We start from the raw sequence: 22,166 nt of genomic DNA, 5'->3' as shown, positions 1-22,166 counted from the left end.
CAGTGAGTGGTAGAATGTATAGTGTCGAAATTTTCCTTTTAATGGCAACACAGATTGCCAATAGACATATACAATATGGTCTTCACGACCGTAGCTGTTATGCGTTCTTGAGCAGCCCAGATTTGTCTGGAGTCGTCGTCGTGAGGCTGCCAGGTTACTCCGCAGCAGCGAGTGCAGTTGGATGCAGAAAGTAGTGCCTCGTCTTCTTTTTGAGTGTATTGTTATCTGCCCTTAGACATATAGCGGCTCGCGGCATTTCAGCGTGATAAGTGCCGGGCGTTTGAGTCTCATGCTGCATTTGCGTTGGCATCGCTATTTCGCAGTTTTTGCAAAACTGTTTCACTTCTCTTCAACAGTAGGCGATCGCCGTGGCTGACCAGTGTCGGGATGTGCTATTTGTTATTTTTTTGTTTTGTACGGATTCCGCTCAAACAGCATTTAAAGTCCGCCAGAACTCGGTAAGCATTATTGCGAATCCATGAAAAAAAGAAAGAACTTCCTTAATTCCGTTATATCTATCGCTACGTCTAGCGTAAACTTTGCTATAACGGTGACACAGTTGCCAACCCCTACGCTCTCGGCTTCGGTTTCCTTCGGCCACCTGCAGGTTACTTACTCCACGATGCACAGTTTTGGCGACGACGCGTAATGCAGCTCTATAGCGGAGAGCCCTTTCTTCTGTCGAGCTTACCATCGCCGCCAATAAGCGACCGGTGGCGTATCAATGGCTTTACGATTGCCTCGAGACCTCTCGCAGGGCCGCTTACCGCGTAACAGCACTCCTCGGCACATAGCCGGTCGTGACGATAGGATTCTCCCGCCTTGGCTGGTTCAAGTCAACGCGGCTCGACGGAGGTTAAGGTTACGTTGGTTGTACACGCTCGTAAGCTCCTCGCAACGTCCGTAACAGGTGACGTCAGCGGGCATTTTGACAAATGCGAGGTTGCGAACTGATTAGAAAAAAAATTGTTTTTTTTTACGTGCCAAAACTGCGATCTGATTATGAGGCACGCCGTAGTGGGGGGACTCCGGATTAATTTCGACCACCTGTGGTTCTGTTAACGTGCGCCTAAATCTAAGTACGCGGGTGCGTTGTTGTTTTTTGCATTCAGACAGACAGACAGACAGACAGACAGACAGACAGACAGACAGACAGACAGACAGACAGACAGACAGACAGACAGACAGACAGACAGACAGACAGACAGACAGACAGACAGACAGACAGACAGACAGACAGACAGACACTGACGCACACACACGCACGCACAAACACACACACAGAAAAGCACTGACACATACCAACAAACACGCACACAGACAGATGTACACGCAGACACACACTGACACACACGCACACGCCCACAGAAGCTCACACACACACACACAGGTACACACACGCGCGCACTTATTCATGCTGATGCACGGAATCTTACTCGTGCGCGCCCTGCGCCAAAAGTGTACGTACACGCATGCATCGTCTCTGCCGTTCGTGGTTTTCCGCTACGCATTGGTACGGGAGATCGTAGGAATTATATTTGATTGATTTATATTTCGCGAGGAAGCGGCAATCCTTCGAGGCTGAGTTATTATGCCGATGTTTCAGTGACGCGCGCGCGCGGATTATGCCTACATCGGGGCTCGAGAAGTCGAAAATCCCTGCTCCCAGGGTTCCGATATATGATTACCACCTCGTCCCCTTTTTTATACATTACCGTTTGCTTCCAGCTTTGGGCGATGCTCCCTTCGCGCATGCTTGCTTTCTGTAATCTCTTTGCCTTACGTTCTTAACGTATTATTCTCGGACGCCGGCGAATTCGTCCTTTACCGAAGCTGCAATTTCATTAATGCGCGGCAAACCTTTGTTTAGCGGAATTTAATTAATCCAGCAGGTAAATTACCTCATCTAACGCGACGTTAGCCAGAGGAAAATGCTGAAGCCACGACATATATGTCTTGTTTCTTTTTTCCCGCTCTGTCGTACCCCAGTGTTTACGCTTTGTTCTCGCGCTAATGAGGTTGGAGCGTAACCTCCTCGCCCACTCGCAAGTCCCTGACTCTTGTGTTTGGACAGAGAGCGCCTAACGAATGAGTCCATATTAATACGGGGCGTACTGTTAATATCGTATCAACGTGGCGCACGCGGTGCAATATTGATTCCGTCGATTCTATTTTTTTTCCTTTCTTTCTGCGCTTTCTTATTACGCTTTCCCCGTCGTTTATGTTTCAGTTACAGGGGCGGCCTTTTTCATATCCCACCTCTCGAGTTCAGGTGTTTGCAACCCGAGCGCTCGTGTGTTTAATTTTATTTCGGCGTCCCCGTGTTCTTCATCCGGAACGTGATTAATCTTTTTTCATAATCCTCTTTCGTTTCCGCGCGAAGATCTTGTACACGTGTACAAGATCTTCGCGGAAACGGCTAGTGTTTACCCTTTCCCTATATATATTAGAAAGTTAGAATTTGTTGTTGTACGCGTGGTTTTTATGCCTTTATCTGTTATTCGGGCTTTAAAGGGCACACTGTTTCCTTTCCTGATGCCGTACAAATACTTCGCATGTAGATATAATGACCGACGGTTACATCTGGTTATTTACATTATGATTTTTTTTAAAGATTATTGTTAGGGAGCATTAAGGAGCGGCGGCAGAGACGAAGTTGATCTTCACGCCAAGGACGACGACTTGGCTAGACGAGCTGGAACCGGTTGTAGCAGCCATCTTGTCAGCCATCTTTCAGCCACCTCGCAAATAATTTGCAAGTACATTCAAGGTTGTCCCAAAACTTTGTGTGATTTGTCTGTAAGAAAGTGGGAGTGAGCGTAGCGCCGACCGTGTGAAAAAAAAAAAGAAGAAAAGAAATGAAACACACTTGACGCTCAAAAGTTCTTTTCTGAAGCTCGTGCCCTTTTCTTTTTTGTCTTTTTTACCAGGCAAAATGTTCATTTACGTCGCATGCCAAACAAAAGCAGCAACATGAACAACTTCGAGAATCTCTGGCCACATTAACGGATTACCAATCACAGTACCCACTCCTGTCCCACCCGTGTTCCTCTACTTAAAGGGACTCTAAAGCGAAACAATAAATCAGTTTAGACTAATGAAGAATTGTTTCAGAACCCTGCAGGCAGTTATTTAAAGAAAAAGAGTTTGATTATTAGATGAAAAAATGAAGGTCCAAGTACCAGTATTTCAATTTCGCGCCGAAACCTCAGCGCCGGTACGTCAGCGCGACGTCAGGGATTCCAAAGTATGTTTTCGCATTTGGGCCGCTTTGGCTGAGTAAAAGTTCCCGAAACATGCCATGTTTAATATTTGGTTCCATTAGAACACAATCTAGTCAAACTGTACCGCTATGTATAATTAGTAGGCCCTAGAAGATGCCATAAAAATCCATGACGTCACAGTCACCAGGTGCGGAAACTTAAGTAGGCGTCGCCACCCGTATTTCGTTCTTGCACTTTTTCTGGCTTACCAAACGTCTTGTAGTTGTAAGAGTGGTGTGTTTGGTGTTGTAGAAAGGTAATTTACTGATGCAGAAGAAATCATTTTTCACTTTAGTGTCCCTTTAAACATTCTAACCATGCTAACCCTTTAGCATGACAAGTATATCGATGCTCGGCTGACACGCTTGTCCTGCAAGCTCGGTGTTTCATACGTACTCGCCCAAGCAGCCAACCTCCAGGCTGGATACGTTCCTTTTTTCCCCTTTTGCTTCTGTAATCCCTCGCGTTAACTGGTTTTCGCGTCGTGCGATTACTGTGCAGGTGTAAACTATTGTGATTTAATAGTGTACAAGCACTCGAACCTATTGGTTTAGAGTTCCGTGTCAGGGACTTTGTTTACCATTCCTTCTCGTTGACCCCCTTTCCGCTCCTTTACGTACACAGCAAAATAATTTACACCCTTAAATGTGAGAAAGGGTGTAAAAGGGTGTATTTCTCACACCCTTACACCCAAATAGGCTGTAAGGGTGTGATTTATAGACGCATTTACACTACACCATTTTTGGCTTTGAAGGGAGTAGGGAGAGAGAGAGAAATTTATTTGAAAGAAGGCAGAGAGGTCGGCCTGAGCCAGCGCGCTCCAGCCTGTAAATTATTTTACAGTGTATAGGAAAGAAGCGTACGGCCGCCATCCAGTACGGCCGCTTGCATTCCCTGGCACTGCACATCTAAAACAGCAGGTAGTACCAACAATGTTGCTTATCGAGGGTCACTGCTCTTCGACGCAGGGTTGTGTCCTTCACTGTGACGCCATTCGTTCGTCATGGTGCATTGACCGCCTTTGAATTCGACTGGCGGTCTTTCTTTGACTGATCGTTTAATTTGCTGCACGAGAAGGAACCGAAATCAAATGTATTTTTTTTTCGAGAACCGGATGACGGTGGCAGCGCTCAGTTGTAGCATCGGCCGCTCGGATGCTTTGGGAGTCGTCTGTCTTTGCGCCGTCGCCAACGCGCGACTTGTGTTAGAGCGAGCCAGCGCGAAGGGAACGCTGAAGACAGGCGAAGTGAGAGGTGCGCAGGGCTGCGCTCTTTCTGCCTCGGCACGAACGATTTATTCCGCGTTAGAAATTGGAAAGCTATCTTCGGGATTCTGTGGATCATCTTTATAGACTCTGTATGCCTACTCATTCATTCATTCATACTGTCTAGGTGGTATTACGAGTATGGAAGCACCTTTGTGAACCAAACACACGATCAAACTACCAACAAGCAAACAAACAAACGGGCAAACAATCAATCAAACAAACAAACGAACGAACGAATGAACAAACGAAAAGGTTGCAAGGTTCAGATGTCTGCGCATAGAAGTGTGAAGCTGTGTCAAATGATAACAACGACAGTTCTCGCGCTGGATCTCGCGTTGTCTGCTTTGCGATGTCAGGTGATGGCCGCGGTCCAGGAGTCGTCTTTTCTCTCGTTTCTTTGTAGTCGCTTAAAGAAAAAGTCGCAGTTTAGCCCGAAAGACGAAGCATCGATTGCGCTAGCAAGTTAGTGGACAGCTATGCGAAGTCATGATAGTAGACTTATCGACCGCATAAACTTGTGAACCTAGGCATACTAACTAAATTAACCAGCATGGTGTCATGCGCGCTAAATCAAGCACGAGCACGTCTCAATCGATGACCGCGGAAACTCGCTGTCAGAACGCTGGAGTGAAGAAGCGCGGCAGCAGCAGCGAGCGAATTGACCCTCGTGCTGCGTCTCGCATCCCCCAACGCGAACAACGCCGCGAAAACGCGGCACACGGTGGACTCTGTTCCCGTCGCAGATGCATTTCAAAATATAGCGGCCCGGAGTAGAACGCCCTCCCCCCTCCTCCCTACTCACCCATCGGAGCCTTGCGCGCGACGGAAGACGGCGTGCTTCCCTCCCCGCTTTCCTACCTTGCATGCGCGAAATTGAGCCGCAATCCCCGGCTCACCCTCACATGCCTTCATTCGCACATACAGCACAGGGCGCGCGGCGACGATCTTATCGCATTGGGACTTTATACGTAACCTCACGGCGACGGCAAAAATGCGCCTGGAGTGTCCGTATAATTGCTATCGCAATAAAAAGAAAGTAGTTTCTTAAGGAAGAGCATGCTTTCCCCAGCGCTGTAGTGCTTGACGCATTGTTCTCATAAGACCACGGTTGACAAAAGATAATGATAGGTGTAACGTTAAGGGATAAGAAAAGAGCAGGTTGGGTGAGGGAACAAACGCGAGTTAATGACATCTTAGTTGAAATCAAGAAAAAGAAATGGGTATGGGCAGGACATGTAATGAGGAGGAAAGATAACCGATGGTCATTAAGGGTTACGGACTGGATCCCAAGGGAAGGGAAGCGTAGCAGGGGGCGACAGAAAGTCAGGTGGGTGGATGAGATTAAGAAGTTTGCAGGGACGGCATGGCCACAATTAGTACATGACCGGGGTTGTTGGAGACGTATGGGAGAGGCCTTTGCCCTGCAGTGGGCGTAACCAGGCTGATGATGATGATGATGATGACAAAAGAAAGCGCTCAGGTACGTCGGTCGAAGGAAGGATGAACGGTGGCAACCGTTGATGTGCAAGTCTGAAATAGGTGCACCAAGTTTACGTTTGAGCACGGTTAGTCCTTACAGTTCTTTTTCTCTGCAGTCACAATAAACAAATCTTAAAAAAAATTCGTTAGCCGGAACGGCACACGAAATTTAACAGTGGCGGTAGTTGGTACTGGCACATTAGGCAGTCACTGTTTGAACACAGATTAGGTGGTATTCTCTTTCATATTCGCACAGTTAGTACACTGCCTTCCGTCAAAATGATAGGTGAGCCTGGTGTTGCGAAATCTGGGTTTCCGAGAGAAAGGCCAGTTGTCCGAAAGCTTGAGCGCTCTGGGAAGCGTCTGTCGGCATGTGGTGGCGCGACCACTCAAACAGCAAAGAGAAAATAAAGCGAGCAAAGGAAAGTGAAAACAAAAGAAAGAAAGAAAGAAAGAAAGAGAAAAGGAAGAAAGAAAGACACGGAACGCCTGCAAATGGAATGTCGCAGGCGCCACTGACTTCTGACACGTCGAAGTTAGCCAAGTGCGCGCTGCGTTCTCTGTCTACGTCATTTTTTTGTCTCCGCTTACTTTCACCCAGTTGTGTTCAAATGCTCGCCGCGTCCGCGGCGAACCTTTTCGAGCCAAGCACCGCCGGAACGCGCCCTCGGAACGTGCCCTCGGAACGTGGTCGCGCTGAAGATTTAGAGCGCCCTAAAACGGCGACGACGACTTAGAGGCCTTTTCAAAGAAGAGGCAGAGCATAGTAATCCGAGGAACTCGGCAGTAGCTGTGAAGCGAGGACAGAAAGGATACATAGAGCCGACTTATTCTCATTCTTTTTTTAAAAGCTGTGTGTAACTTTTAAGAGCACTTCTCGTTCGGAGTAATTTCTACCAGGCTCCTCACAGGCGTCGCTTTCAAGCGCCTCTCGTCTGTGTAGGCCTTTGCATTTTTTATTCGCATTTGTAGAGCGGTCGTTCAAAGAAGCTCGTTCAACGCCTTGCTCTCTGGGTAAAGGAACGAGCGACTCTTCGAAAAAGTTAAGAAATGTCGCGCTTTCGTTGACTTTTTTGTTGCGATGCAGGTGAATGTCATGAATGATCCTTGCAGGAAGTGAAGGCGCTGAACATTGGTGGAAACGCGTTGCTCGTCTTTTTTAGTGCGTAGCTTTCTTTGGCTATGTGGGTGCCCGGAATTATTTTCTGCTCCGTTGGTCTTTCCGTTTCGTGTCACAGAAGGCCCGCCCGCCATCTATAGGCTTGAATGAGTGAATTTCTGTGAATATGCAAACTTGTATATGCTCATCGCCGCCTCACTTGTGCGAGCACACATAGAATTTCATATAGGCAGCTCCCAGTTGGTCGTAGCTATTTCAAGGCTCTCCACGAGGGAGTGTTGAGAAGCAGATGTCAATCGTCGTAATACGCTCGGCAGTGTAGCACGTTTGTTTGTTTACTTTTAGCGCGATAGCGTTAAGGAGCTCGTGTCGCATGAAGGCTGGTGTCGTCGGCGTTGGCCGTGAGCGATAAATCCCAGAAGGCACTTCATAAATAAAGAAAACAACTTGCAAAATGGGCTGGGTGGGAATCGAACCAGGGTCTCCGGAGTCTGAGACGGAGACGCTACCACTCAGCCACGAGTTCGATGGCTCAAAGTGGGACAAAAGCGCCTCTAGTGAATGCGGTGTTCCCTTAGAAACGTGCCGTAGAAAGTTATACTGCGGTGTATATCGCTAATTCTGAGCATGTAAATTACAGAATTCGCAGTTGCACGAGTTGCGAAGTACGTTTCCGCTACATTTCTTCTGCACTCTGCGCACACGCAGAGCCATCTTGCCGCAAACACAGAAGACCCCCTCCTCGCAATGTACGGCGCTGCCCCGACAGATGGCGCGCCATTCGCCCGCGCGACGCGGCTCCTCTTTCCGCTCACAGCGCGATTCCTAGGTGCAGCGTTCGATGCGGGACGCCTCTGACGTGATCGCTGCGCCGTAGCGTGTCTGGTGGGAAAGCGTCCCCTGTGATATGTGCCGTGCTGCTGGCGAGGAGACATGCGTCTGCGTGGTGCTCCCAAGCAATATGGAGGACGATCCCATCGAGGCGTCAGCCCCATGATCGCGTCGCGGCCCGGCTGTCCGTGCGGATTACGACGTTTGGCTCGCGTAGATCGTTTCTCCCTCCGAGACACCGAGTTCTTTGGTTCGTTCCGCTTTCTCAGGCGCACGTTTAGTCATTGTGTGACTCAAGAGCATGCCGAGCGAATAAGTGGGCGGTGCGAACGGGGTGCGATAACGCTATCGCGTTCCACTCTTGAAGGCGAATCTTAAGCGTCCTCCACTTTTTTTTATTGATACTGTCGAACCCTCAATTAAGGGTCAGTGTTTCATAGAACAGTCGTCGTACAAAGCAATAACAATACAAAGGATCGGCTAGAGGAAATAGCGTTCATTAATTAATAGAAGTTTATAATGTGTCGACAGGTGGAAATAAAACCGGCGAGGACAATAAGCTTGTGCACGTACAGTATAAGATCACCAAAATGAAGAGTCGTTTTCATTTGAGTTGTAAAGAAGGACAGAATGCGTGGTAAACGCTAAATATAAGCATAAAAATAAACTCGGGTAATGACTGTATATTTGCAGCCAATGGCTTCAGGACTCCCCACCCCACCCCACGCCACCCCACCCTTTTCTATTTTCGTTTAAGATGCAGAATTTCTTTAATGGCCGGATTACAATGTACCGCTTCATGCACAAAGTATGTCCGCCTATACTGCGGTAACTTATTTCATATCACGTGACATGTTTCGATCTCTAGCTGATCAGGTATACTAAATTTGTCCTCGCTGAGCAGATTTGTCCCGGACGCTGGCAAAAAACAGTCGCGCCACATTGGACGAAAACCAAATGCGGTAACGGGGGAATCTTGTTGCGATCGAACGATGTCGGTGCTCTACGCGCCGGCGCCAAAAAGAGATTACGGGATGCGGAGGCGAAGGCCCAACGTCTGCACGATTCGTTCACGCAGCTTGGCGTGGAAAAAATTTGGAGGGCGCATAAGCTTCGCCTTTATATAAGAGTGGAACGCGATAGCGTTCAGAGACCCCTTACTACTCTCCACGCTTCCCGGCAACTGCAGCTTCTGTAACCGTAACGTTTACCGGGAAACGAGGAGACGCTGCTTGCGCGCGACGGCGTAAGACGTGTGGTGTGTCGGCTCCGTCGATTTTTGGCTGGAGTCACGGCTCAATCCTCTGCAACCCAGCAAGACCGACGTCAATCGACGCAGCAAACCGTCTGGACCACGTGGATACTAATGTTCACCAGGTGGGACCACTTTTGAAGATTTTACGACCGTATTACACCCGCCTACGTGGGCGACGCCGTTAGGCCACACGGTGACGCCGACTCCCGGCGGCGTGGAACCGGCCTCCCGAGGTAAAATGGCGGCTGCCGCGTCATTCCTGAGGGGTTACGATCCCGACGCCATGGCCTGGACGACGGTTTCAACATCAGAAGATCAAAACTCCGCTCCTATTCCGACATTTCGGCACCAATCTCTCAATGAAGCGGTCGCGCGTCGCTCGCTCGTTCAAGCCAAGACGGCGGCGTCCATCGCCGCTTCAGCCTCCGGCACACCGGCCGGCAAGACGCAGCCTCCCGCTTCACGCGCTGCGGGAAGCAAACGCAAGGCCCTTACCAAATGGAAGCCTCGGCCATTTCCAAAACCGGGCCCTGATGACTTCGTGGTCGTGCTCAAGCCACGCGAACATGTGTCGCTGCATCAAGCCTTCTCGGAGAACCGCTACGGTGCCGCCATTACGGCCTACCTCGGGCCTGAGGTGGCAAGGTCTGTTACGGTTCTGCCGTCCCGTGAACAAAACCTGATATTGATCCACACCCCGAACCCGGCAGCGGCAGATCGGCTCCTCGGGGACTTCTCAATCAACACCGACCGTGGGCCGATTCCGCTCCACGGATACCTTAGGCAAGACGGAGGCGATATCTGCCACGGCGTCATCGCCGTCAGCAACTCTGACACCACTGAATCGCTCGAGAGCAGGTGCAATGGAGAGCAGGCACCATTGTCGAGGTGAGGAAATTCGGCTCCTCTAACAAAGCTCGGGTAACCTTCGCCGGGAGGGAGAAACCGCGTTTTGTGCACTATGAGAACATGCTCATCCCAGTGCAAACCTACTACCGGACAATCCCGGCCTGCGGCCTGTGTGGGGCTGTCGGCCACCGAGCGGATGCTTGTCCCAACACGCAGCAGAACACGTGCGGACTCTGCGGGCAACAAGCCCCGCTTGTGGAGGGGGTGCGGGCCCCTCACGAGTGTGTTCCACGGTGCTCTGTTTGTGGCGGCGGACACGCCACAAACTCACGTGAGTGTGCGGCAAAATTCCGCACACACAAGATGGCCGCCCCGAAGGGCGGGACAAAGAGGAAAATGGCGGCCAAGAACAAGAGCCGCCATCTTGGCCTCCCCGGTGAGTCACCGAGCCGGGACGACAGCAACACCGAGAAGCCGGCACCGAGAAGCTCTACCGGAGGAGCCGGCAAGCGACCGCCGACGCAGCCGCCACCACACGGCGACACTGGAAAACTGTCGACGTCGCCACCACGAGGCGAGGCCAGGGCCTGGGCCAACGCCGTGAAACACGGAACGCAGGTGAGCGGTACGGGCAGGGCTGCCTCCTCTTCCCCTACCTCCTCCCCCCCTGCGGCACGCAGTGCCGAGCAAGCCAAGATTGCAGCTCTCGAGGGCCAAATTGAGATGCTGCTAAAAAAAATTACGCTCCTGGAATCGCAGTCAAAACAGCCTACCACTCCCCCCTCTACCCCCGCAACTGAGGCTATGGAGAGTGAGCCCGCGGCACCGAATGCAGCACTGAGCGTGGAAGCTGCACTTGAGGCCCGTCTAGAGGCCCGCATAGATGCCCGTTTCAACACCCTAGAAAGTCAAATTTCCGCGGCAATCACCTCCGCCATCGCCAAAATAACTGAAAGCATACCGACAATCGTCGCACAGCACATCGCTCAATCCTCGCGTGGCGTCCGACGAACCGGCGGTCTTATAAAAGACGTGTCTGGCCGCTGTCCGAAAACGTCGCGACGCACCATTGAAATTGAAGTAGAAGACAATGACAGCTGCTCGCTCTCCGGACTGGAGGATGCTCCCCTCCCCGCGAGTGCTGGCTCCGGAGCAGCTTCGCTTCAATCGGTCTTTCCCTTCAATGACCATGGCGGACAGCCCTCAAATTAAGCGTTCTCACATTACCAATTCGGCCACCCCCATCCAAATTACCCAATGGAACTGCCGGGGATTCCGCTCCCGCGCCAAGCGGGCGGACCTCCGGCTTTTCCTGTCAACATTCGCTTCACTCCCCGCGGTGGTTGCCCTCCAGGAGCCAGGGAGCGGCGCCACCCTTACAAATTATACCACGTTCCAGCAGGACCCCTCTTCCTGTATCTGCGTGCACAAAAATTATACAGCCAACCAGGTTGATTTGGAACTCAATACTGATTATTCCTATGTGATGGTCACCCTTCTTCCGCTTAAGAAACAAAACGCACCATTACATATACTCAACATCTATTGTTCTCCCAAGCTCAAAAATGTAACTTTCGCAGCCCTCTTCAGTCGCTGCCTGAAGGCTGCGGGCAGGGACCCCCTGGTGATCGTGGGCGATTTCAACGCTCACAGCACACTCTGGGGGTACATGCGTGAAGAAAAGCGCGGGCGCAAGCTAGCGGAACTTGCGTCCACGCTGGGCCTGACTCTTCACACCGACCCTGCACATCCAACGCGGGTGGGTAACTCCGTGACTCGGGACACGTGTCCGGACCTTACCTTCACCAAAAACATTAGACACGCAGAATGGGCCAACACCGAGGAAACCCTCGGCAGTGACCACTGCATACTCAACACAACCGTCAGAAGCAAACCATTGGCAAGATCCCACGCCCAAGCCCGCCTACCCGACTGGACCAAGTTCCGGCAAAACTACAATAATTCGGCCCCTATCCACGAACAAGGTTACCACGCGTGGTCGCAAGAATTGGTTGCGCACCTTCGTTCGGCGGAAACTCAAGTTCAACTATCCGAGGCCACGCCGGAGGTCGACAACCACCTCCTGCACCTATGGGAGGCGCGGCACAGCCTCGTCCGTAGGTGGCGCCGCCAAAAACACAATCGGAGGCTCAAAATCCGCATCGCCGAGCTCACCCAACGAGCGGCAGAGTACGCGGCCCAGCTCGCCGATTCGAATTGGGTGGACCGATGCAACACGGCCGCTAGACAAATGTCTAGCCGGAGCACCTGGCGTCTCTTTCGCGCCTTGATCGATCCGACTCAAACCAGAGCCGAGACACAAAAACATCTCCAACGGGCTATCCATAGCTTCGACGGAGACATCTCAAAATTAGCATGCAAACTACGCGATCAATACCTTTGTATACAACAGGACCCCCGAGGGCCAGCGTACTCGTATGCAGGTTCCGAGAACGCGGAGCTGGACCAACCGTTCCAGCTCCACGACCTGAAGGCGGCCCTCACTAAAATGAAGCGAGGAACGGCGCCGGGAAGAGACAAAATAACAGTGAAACTACTTGCCAACCTTCCCGACCCGGCCTACGAGGCGCTCCTCGCATACATAAACTCAATCTGGCTTGGTGAGGCAATCCTCCCAATCGAATGGAAGACCGCCCTGGTCACTTTCATTCCGAAAGCCGGCAAAGCCATAACCACGGACAACCTCCGCCCAATCTCCCTCACGTCTTGTGCGGGAAAGCTGATGGAGACTATGGTGCGAGATAGGCTGTCCGAGTATCTGGAAAACCAAAACGTTTTCGCAGACACCATGTTCGGGTTCCGCCCGCACCGGTCCGCGCAAGATGTTCTGCTTCAACTAGACCGCGAAATTCTAAATCCCGTCGAATACCCCCTCAATGACAAGGCAGTACTCGCCCTCGATTTGAAGGGGGCTTTCGACAATGTCACACACGACATAATTCTGACACACCTCTCCCAAACCAACTGTGGACACAACACGTTTCAGTACGTTAAACAATTTCTCTCCGACCGGCAATCGTACATCCGGATACAAGATGAAGAACACGGCCCCTACCAATTAGGCACCAGAGGTACCCCGCAGGGCGCGGTCCTCTCACCGCTACTATTCAATTTGGCAATGCTGAAACTTCCGGCTCAGCTGGAGAATGTAGAAGGCATACAGCACGCGCTGTATGCCGGCGACATCACCATCTGGGCTAAACATGGATCGGTAGGAGACATTGAAGCCAACCTGCAGCAAGCGGCGGAGATCGTGGATGCCTACGCCCGCCGCTGCGGCCTTCAATGCTCCCCGGCCAAATCGCAATTTGTGCACATTCGCCCCTCGCCGAAGTGCACTACCAAAATCGAACTGTCCCTACCAAATGGACCCATCACAGAATACGATCAGATCAGAGTACTGGGTCTCTTTATTCATAAACACCGCCGAGTCGACACAACACTGGCCAAACTGCGCAAGGTGGGGGACCAGGTGGGCCGCATGGTTCGCCGGGTTTCCAATAAACGCGGGGGGTTGCGGTGCAAAGACGCTTTGCGGCTGGCGCATGCATTCGTAACCAGTCGAGTGTTGTACTCGACTCCTTACCTCCACCTTCGCAGCTGTGACGAGAACGCCCTCGAGGTGATTCTCCGTAAAATTTACAAGCGTGCTCTCGACCTCCCGATCAACACATCCAACCAGCGCCTCCTCGGCCTGGGTAATGGTCAACACCTTCGCGGAACTCCGAGAAGCACACTTGACAAACCACTACACAAGACTCTCAAAGACGCCGTCGGGTCGCCGCCTTCTTGCCCGACTACACATCCACCATCCAACACTGACGGAGGAGCGCGTGCGCATCCCGGAAATCTGGAGATACGCCCTGCACGTGCGCCCTCTTCCGGCCAACATGACACGAGACGACCATAGTGGCCGGCGCCTCGCGCGCGCGGAAGCGTTGGCACGTCACTATGGGAACAAGCACGGAGTATTCTACGTGGACGCCTCCGGCCCACACCATGGGGGTTGGTTTACGGCCGCAGTCGTCCACCAAAACACCGCGGTGAACGGCCTTACGTTCAAAGCACAAGACATAACACATGCGGAAGAGGTGGCCATCGCGCTCGCCGCCGCAGATCAGGACTCGCGGGTCATTATTAGCGACTCACGAGGGGCCTGCAGGAACATTGAAAGGGGCTTTATTCCCTATTTGGCGTACCGCTTACTTCAAGGCAGCAATTATCTCGGGGTCCCCGCGCCCCGCACGATAGTATGGACTCCCGCGCACGAGGGTCTCGAGGGCAACGAAGCGGCCGACGCCGCTGCCCGCGCGCTCACTCTCCGGGCATCGCCTTCGCCTCCCGTCGCTGCGGACTCCGACCCTAATCCGGTATTTACCTTCAAGGAAATCACCCAACACTACCAATATGGCCATGCAATCTTTCCTAAGCCCTGTAAGGGCCTCACGAAGGCGGATGAGCGTTTACTCCTTCGCCTCTATACTAAAACACTGTTGTGCCCGGCAATCCAAAAACATTTCGACCCTGCGTGCACAGGGGAGTGCCTGCACTGTGAGGAAAAATCTTCGGACATTTTCCACATGGTGTGGGCATGCCAATCAACCCCTCACCTTCCCCCTATACCCAACCCTACCCGGGAGGACTGGGAGGCGGCCCTGCTCGGCTGCTCCGACCTGGCGAGCCAGAAGGCCCTGGTCGGCCGTGCCCGAGCCGCGGCTACAGCCAATGGGTTCCTGTAACGAGGTGCCCACCTAGTTTCTATAAGGAACGGCCCCTTAAGGACTGCTCCACACGCTCCCTCTAAATACTTCAAACAATAAAGTTTTTCAGTCAGTCAGTCAGTACCGGGAAACGCCGGCTGCGAACGCAGTGCACGAAGGCGAGCTTTCTGGTCGAAACGCGGCCTCTTGCGTGGCTCGATCTCCCGTTATTGCTTCGCACTTTTAATATTTTACTCTGAGAAGAGCTAGCATAAAGGACGTACGCTGTCGGTTTTTTTTTCTCTTTACATTTGTTCGCGGGTTGCTGTTCTCAAAATTCCGAGGAATAACTTTGTAAATAATGAAAGAGATGGTCTGGGCAATTTTAGTCGTAGAGAAATGGTTCGGTATGCGTGGCTCAGAATTTTAACGCGATAGCGTTAAGGAGCTCGTGTCGCAGAAAAACCGGTGTCGTCGGTGGCGTTGGCCGTGAGCGATAAATCCCAGAAGGCACTTCATATTGTTTTTCTTGCCGAAGCGACGTCCAATGCCGACGCGTGACGCCGACGCCGCATTTTTTGCGACACAGGCTCCTCAACAATGTCGCGTCAATAAGGTTCCCGGTGGCCGGCATTGCCACGAAGAAGTTCTAACACGGCAGTGCCGAACGAAAGTGGCAAGCGCGCAGAGCGCCGTTTGTTTTCGGCGCGCTCTTTGTGTTTCGTCGCCCGTTTGTTCGAATCCCTCGCGGCGTCCCGTCTTTCGCGCTGTTTCGTTCGAAGACGTCGTCTTATACCAGCTGACTCGGTGTTCGGGCCTTTGTCTAACCCGATGTGTACCGCAACGGACACGAGAACTTCAAAAAGTCGGGCTAATTGGTCGTGTCCTGCTTGCTCGCGCTGTCCGTGCGCGCATCCTTCTCTCTCACTCTCTGTCTTCCTGTCTCTGTTACTTATTAAAATGAGAAAAAGGAAGAGACGTAGTCACTCTATAATAGCGATGATAGGCTACTGCTTTTCGCATAGCAGAACCAAGAATGTAAAAGAAGTATCTGCTTAGTAATAAAGGAAGCAGCGTCACAGGGCCCGTAATTCACAGCACACATCCCTATTACACACGCGAACGTACAGACATGAAAGGCGCATATATACGCGAGTCCTAACACACCGAGTTCCTGTACTATGCCTGCGGGAAGATCGCAAACACCCACAGACACCCACATGTGCAAGGTGCGATGCAGTCTGCGATGCGCGGGTGAACAGATCCACAGATGACGAATACACGCAGGCAAAACGAAGCACGCACGCACGCAGGTACGGCAGTCAAAGCTGAACTCCTCTGTCGTCGCCGTCTTTCTCACGCTGAAAAATTTTTGCGGACAAGTAACCTCACGTAGCCAAATAGACGAGGTAAAACTTAGCTTAGCGTTGAGTTATGGCCTTGTCGCTGCGACACATGGAAACTGGTATTTATCGCAACATCTCTTTACAAAAAAAAAAAAAGATACAAGAGAGACAAGTGCGTTTTTTTTCTTCTTTGTTCTCGTCTCGAGATCTTTCTTTCTTTTTGCGCTAAACATCAGGGCCCGTATTATTAAGAAAACGATATTTTACGCTAGAATGGTTCGCAAGCAAAAAAAAAAAATTACCGACGATTACGTTACTTCCTAATGCGAAATTTGAGCGCAGCAAATAAGCTGTTTCACCTTTTCGATAGATTGAGGCAAAGAAATCGAGCAACACATGTATGCGCTATCACAGAATTTTTTTTTATTTTTCACACGTATTCCTTTAACAAAGACTCCACTAGGTAAGCTTCTGCTTCGGCGGCACGCACCTCTGGATTCTGACGGCGACGGCGCTGGGCCTCTGCTCTGGCAGCTCGTTTAGCAGCAGCAGCAGCAGCAGCAGACGGAGGACTTCCATCGGTCGTCTCGCTCATGGCTCAGAAAGAACTGGCAGATAATTTCGCAGTGGCGAACGGCAGCGGCAATTTCGGCTCGGGCGGTGCACATATACAGATCCGCCGCCACCGATCTGGCTCTCTGATTGCCACCGCACAGGGGTTGCATTGGAGGAGGAGCGAAGAAAGGAATTAAGTTCGAGCCGGCGCTTGACAACCGGAGACTCGCAGGAAGAGGGGGGAGGGGGGCGGCGTGTACACCCAGCGGCAAACGATGGGGGCAGAAGCGCGCGCAGCAAGCGGACAACACGATAAAGGGAGGAGGGAAGAGATAGCAGCGACTGACTGATGCCGCTGACGCCGATAGTGAGTCAACCCCAGCTGCGGAGTTGGTTTCAGGGACAACGCCGCCGATGCCGACACAAACAATATGATACCCTCGCTGCCGCAGCGCTAAGAACCAGGTCTAGCCGTGGGAAGGTGGTCACGTATTCGTCGACGTGCCGGGGCCTACGTGAAATAACCGGCGCGTCGGCAACTGAAGAGCACCCTATCCGCCACACAAGAACAGGGGGGGGGGGACCCTTTCCTCCTCTTTCTGCATGGCGGCGACGGTGTTCTATGCAGTCACGTTATCTTGACTCTCTAGCGGCGTCAGCGGCATCCAGCGGTATCAGTCGGTCGCTGCTAGCGCTGGGGGGATGAAAGGGGGGCGGAGCTGGTTACGAGGCCGACGACAACGCCGACGACGACGCGAAACCCAGGAACGGACACCAAAGAGCTGCGCTCTAAAAAAAAGGCAGACCAATCCTGAGGCAGGGTGTATTCGCTACCGAAGGCGGCCGAACGATTTTACGAACGATACACTTAGTGAATTTGGCCCGTTTCAGTGACGCCTGTAGCGACGTAGCGTAACCAAAGCTTTACTGGCTTGAATAAAAGACAGGGACGCTTTAAATGAAGAATGGTCCTCAGGACAAATTTGACACTGCATAACCTTGATATTAACCGCACCAATGCGCTGTTTCCGTTTTAAACAGCGTCGATCACATGCTACTCTGTGCAGTGAGTACATTTAAGTGCGTAGTCGGCCATACCTTGGCTTGCAACGAGCCTCTTTTCGAGAAGTTGCACGTGCATGGTTACTTTCGTATCTATAAACACGCGTTAAAGAAATACGAAGGAATAGTGAAATGCCCCATAACTCGAATATCCAATAATGCCATGTGAGCTGTGGTAATATGCAGTTTTTGGGAACATACATATGGGAAAATACACGATATGGGATTATTGGATATGGGAGTTATGTGGCATAAGATTTTTGAGCTAGTTGGTTGGCTGCATTCATTGAAGTCATAGAGCTGGATTGACACGGACAAGAAAGAAGACGATGTGGCATATGTTTTTTTTTAATAGGGAGGCCATGACATGGCGCTTTCCCTTCCTCGACTGTATCAAGCACTGCAGCCTCTCGACTGAGTAACACTTTGCTTTTCAGTACTGATCACGGACTCTTTGTTCTTACAGCGAGTGATCGCTCTAAGATCACGCGTTTCACACTATAGTGCATTCGAACACATAATCGGGAGTCCTTCGTCACTAACTGTTCGCTTGGCAATTGCCGCGTACAGTGTCAATTAAGGGGCACTGGCCACTCCAGTCGACAAGGGGGGGGGGGAGGGGTCGCGCTGGCGCTCATATTCGTAAGACATGGCGGAGTTTTAAGCTAATTTCTGGGGTCTTGCGTGTGAAAACCTACGATATCATAATGAGGCACGCCGCGTAGGGGAGAACTCCGGATTAACTTTTGATCACGTGAGCGTTCCTTAACGGGTGCCTTAACGGGCGCCCCATGCATGGTACACGAGCGTTTTAGCATTTCGCCCCCCCCCTCCTGCCCCGCCCCATGGTCGCCGTGTCTGGGAGTCGCACCCAAGACGTCGAGCTTAGCAGCGCAACGCGCGGAGGCACGTTGTAGAGACCTGCGTTTGTCTCAGCGCATAATGGCGACGAAATGTTCCACGGTTATCACTACTCTTCTGTTGCTCAAATTTCGCAGCATGATCGCATTTTGTGGTTCGGATCTTTCGACGTAACTGTTACTTGCCTGGTTTTCGAAGAAAAGCTGGCCTTCGTCTTTGCTTCTTGCTTTAAATGGTGTCCAAAACATAACCACTGTGACGTCACCAACCCGGTCACTTCTCTCGTTCGATATGGCCTTCGACATTGGTTTCCCTTACTCTCCCGAGGGGGGGGGGGAGCACGTGGACATCACGAGGGGCGCAACCCAAGTGAAATTATTTTTTTTTGTTTTGACGAACCAGGCAAGTACCAATGCCAACTAATGTACGATCCGTAGCGTAACGTGCTGCCTTTCTGCGAAATTTGAGCAAGAGCAAAGCAACGGTAAGCGTAAATCAGTTTTGTTTTTCTCCAACGTGCAGCGGTAAAGAAGCCGGTTGCTGTAAAATGCCGACTAAGCGTGAAATTAGCGCAGTTCCGAGAGTGTGTCGCCAGCGAATGTTACCGTGCTGTCATCGCACGTGCTAGCCCATTTCTCCTATCCAGCCACTGGCTGCGCAGAGCTGTTATCATGTCATTGCAGCCTTTTTTTTTTTTCTTTCGCGCAAATCGTGGCACGTATCCGGAACCTGCGCGCTGGAAATTTGGAGAAAAAAGAAGCTACGCGCGACATCCAAGAAAAAGGACATCAGTATACGAGTTTATGTATAAAGACCAGACCCGCAGAAGCTGAATGCCGTCGGCGGCCACGGTCTGAAGCAGGAAGTAGATAACAAAAGAAGGAGCGCGCGCGATATACGGGCGACCGGAGCAGAGGTTCCGTATAATACGCCTTCGCCGGTGAATTATTGCCCCGTGCACTCAAGAGCACGAAGATGAAGTGAAACAAAAAGAAGAAGAAGAAAAAAATGCTCGTGCCAGATTGACCTCCAGCGGACTCGGGTATTCTCGCCACGTCAAACCTGTTTACGTCCGCCCCACGCGACATCGCTCGGGGCTAGCTTAGCTAGCGGCGGCCGACGAACGTTTGCTTGGAAAGCGGCCATCTGAATGTCTCTATTTTTGAAAAAAAAAAAAAAAGAAAGGGCGCGCCCGACTCCACGCGGCTCCGGCAGCTGAGCGCGACGCGGGAAACACCTGCGGAAGAGCTTCCCGCACACTGCGCTTGTCCGGATACGCGCAGCGCAGCTGAGGCGCTGCTCGCCGCGGTATACCTGTCATTGTTCTTTTTTTTTTTAATGCGTAAGCATTTGTATGCCTACCCAATTTGTCAGTCACTCCCTGTACACTGCGCCTGTCTGGAGGTGTGCAGCGCAGCTGAGGCGACTGCTCGCAACGGTGCCCCCCCCCCTCTCTCTCTCTCTCATTTAATGCGTAAGCATGCATACCCAATTTGTCCGTCACGTAAGAACATATGGAGACAGCGCCGTCCTTACGTGCCTGCTTCTTTCTACGTCCTCGTTCAGTCGCGCTTACACATTCTATCGTGGTTTCAAAGCAGCTAGCCCGTCAACGTGTCTTAACTAAATTAACCAGCACGGTGTCCCGGCGCGCACAGGTAAACATGAACACACATCGCTCGACGACAGCGGAAACTGTGTGGGAAAACGCTCCGTACATGTGTTGACCTCCGTACTCGTGACCTTGACCTCCGTACATGTGTCGCTTCAACGCGTACGAAACGTCGAAAGCGCTGCGCACACGAACTTGCCGGCACTACGCGCACTCTGCAAACATCGCGCTTCGCTCGGAAGATGAGGACCGCGCGGGCGCGCACTTCAGGCACGTCGCAGATCGCTTTCAAGGCACACGAGCGCCGGCAACGCGTCCCTACGGCGTCCGCCAGAGGCGTCTACTACGGCGTCCGCTATTCGTGTGGCCAACGCCGTATAGGCGGCGCGGCTGCCTCCAACGTGTACGGAGCCGAAGATAGCCAGAGCCAGAAAGACAAACAGAGCAGGACGCACATATGTGAGCGCACCTTCTATTAACGCGATAGCGTTAAGGAGCTCGTGTCGCAGAAAAGCCGGTGTCGTCGGCGTCGGCGTCGGTGTCGGCGTCGGCGTCCGCGGCGTTGGCCGTGAGCGATAAATCACGGCAGGCACTTCATAAATAAAAAGCAACTTCCAAAATGGGCAGGGTGGGAATCGAACCAGGGTCTCCGGAGTGTGAGACGGAGACGTTACCACTGAGCCACGAGTTCGATGCTTCGAAGCAGTACAAAAGCGCCTCTAGTGAACGCGGGGTTACCTTAGAAACGAGCTGTTTCTAAGGCTCAGGCGTGCGTCGCTTGCTGAGGCGCACATTTCGTTGTCGCGCCGAACGCTGCGTTGCTCGACGCTCACCGCGTCCGATGCGGGGCGCGTAGTCGCTGAGCCGTAGCCCAATACCCCTTGGCGGGTCGACGGGAACGCTGTCGCGTTCCACTCTTGAAGGCGAAGCTTTTTTACTCTGCGATAAAGAGCTAACGTTTCTGAGACGCTGATACCGGCGATATGTCCTTCGTCAAACGTATAAAAATTGGAGGACGCTTAAGCTTCGCCTTCAAGAGTGGAACGCGACAGCGTTCCCGTCGACCCGCCAAGGGGTGTAAGACAATGGGCTACGGCGCAGCGACTACGCGCCCCGCATCGGACGCGGTGAGCGTCGAGCAACGCAGCGTTCGGCGCGACAACGAAATGTGCGCGTGAGCAAGCGACGCACGCCTGAGCCTTAGAAACAGCTAGTTTCTAAGGCAACACCGCGTTCACTAGAGGCGCTTTTGTACCGCTTCGAAGCATCGAAGTTAAAACGTGGCTAGAGGAAAGAGGGATTTATGTGCCATGGGGAAGCAGATGCTTTCTGTGTAACAAAGCTGAAACGATTGAACATGTTTTCATCGATTGTAATAATGCCATATTCTTTTGGGATATATTACAGAGAACGTTAAAGATAGACCTACCCCTCAATCCACATGGCATTCGTTTTTTACCGCCTGAACGCGATTTTGAACAGATGGATGTGATCTTTTTACTTGGACTGCACGCAGTATGGCGTAGTCTGTTGGCATATAGACATTGCGATGTTAACGGCCGAACTGTGTATGAATATTTTGTGGAAATGGTTGTGAAGGTACGTGACGTGTACAAGATGAATGACTGTGATGAAGCTGTGGTGTCAATGCTTGATACTTTGACACATATAAAACGAGTGTGATCTATGATCACAAACACTTTTGAGGCTTGTAGCCAAGCTGGAAATAAAGAAAAAAAAAACTCGTGGCTCAGTGGTAACGTCTCCATCCCACACTCCGGAGACCCTGGTTCGATTCCCACCCAGCCCATCTTGGAAGTTGCTTTTTATTTATGAAGTGCCTGCCGTGATTTATCGCTCACGGCCAACGCCGCGGACGCCGACACCGACGCCGACGACACCGGCTTTTCTGCGACACGAGCTCCTTAACGCTATCGCGTTAAAA

At 51.8% G+C, this 22,166-nt stretch overlaps 2 protein-coding genes and 1 pseudogene across 3 annotated transcripts in view; all 3 read left to right on the top strand.

Moving 5' to 3' along the window:
• Positions 1 to 22,166, top strand: part of LOC142557325 (uncharacterized) — a 412,081-nt gene that overhangs the window by 139,353 nt on the left and 250,562 nt on the right. The gene's annotated exons all lie outside the window — the stretch shown is intronic.
• On the top strand, positions 9,436 to 11,276 carry LOC142557324 (uncharacterized; annotated as a pseudogene).
• LOC142558152 (uncharacterized) lies at positions 13,799 to 14,921 on the top strand. Its single transcript, XM_075670313.1, has one exon. It carries the CDS (start codon positions 13,976 to 13,978, stop codon positions 14,822 to 14,824), a length of 849 nt encoding a protein of 282 aa, XP_075526428.1. The 5' UTR covers positions 13,799 to 13,975; the 3' UTR covers positions 14,825 to 14,921.

This window comes from Dermacentor variabilis, chromosome 9, assembly GCF_050947875.1.
Source record: "Dermacentor variabilis isolate Ectoservices chromosome 9, ASM5094787v1, whole genome shotgun sequence".
Taxonomy (NCBI): Eukaryota; Metazoa; Arthropoda; class Arachnida; order Ixodida; family Ixodidae; genus Dermacentor; species Dermacentor variabilis.
The sequence above is the reverse complement of the archived record's forward strand: the minus strand, read 5'-3'. Positions and strand labels throughout refer to the sequence as shown.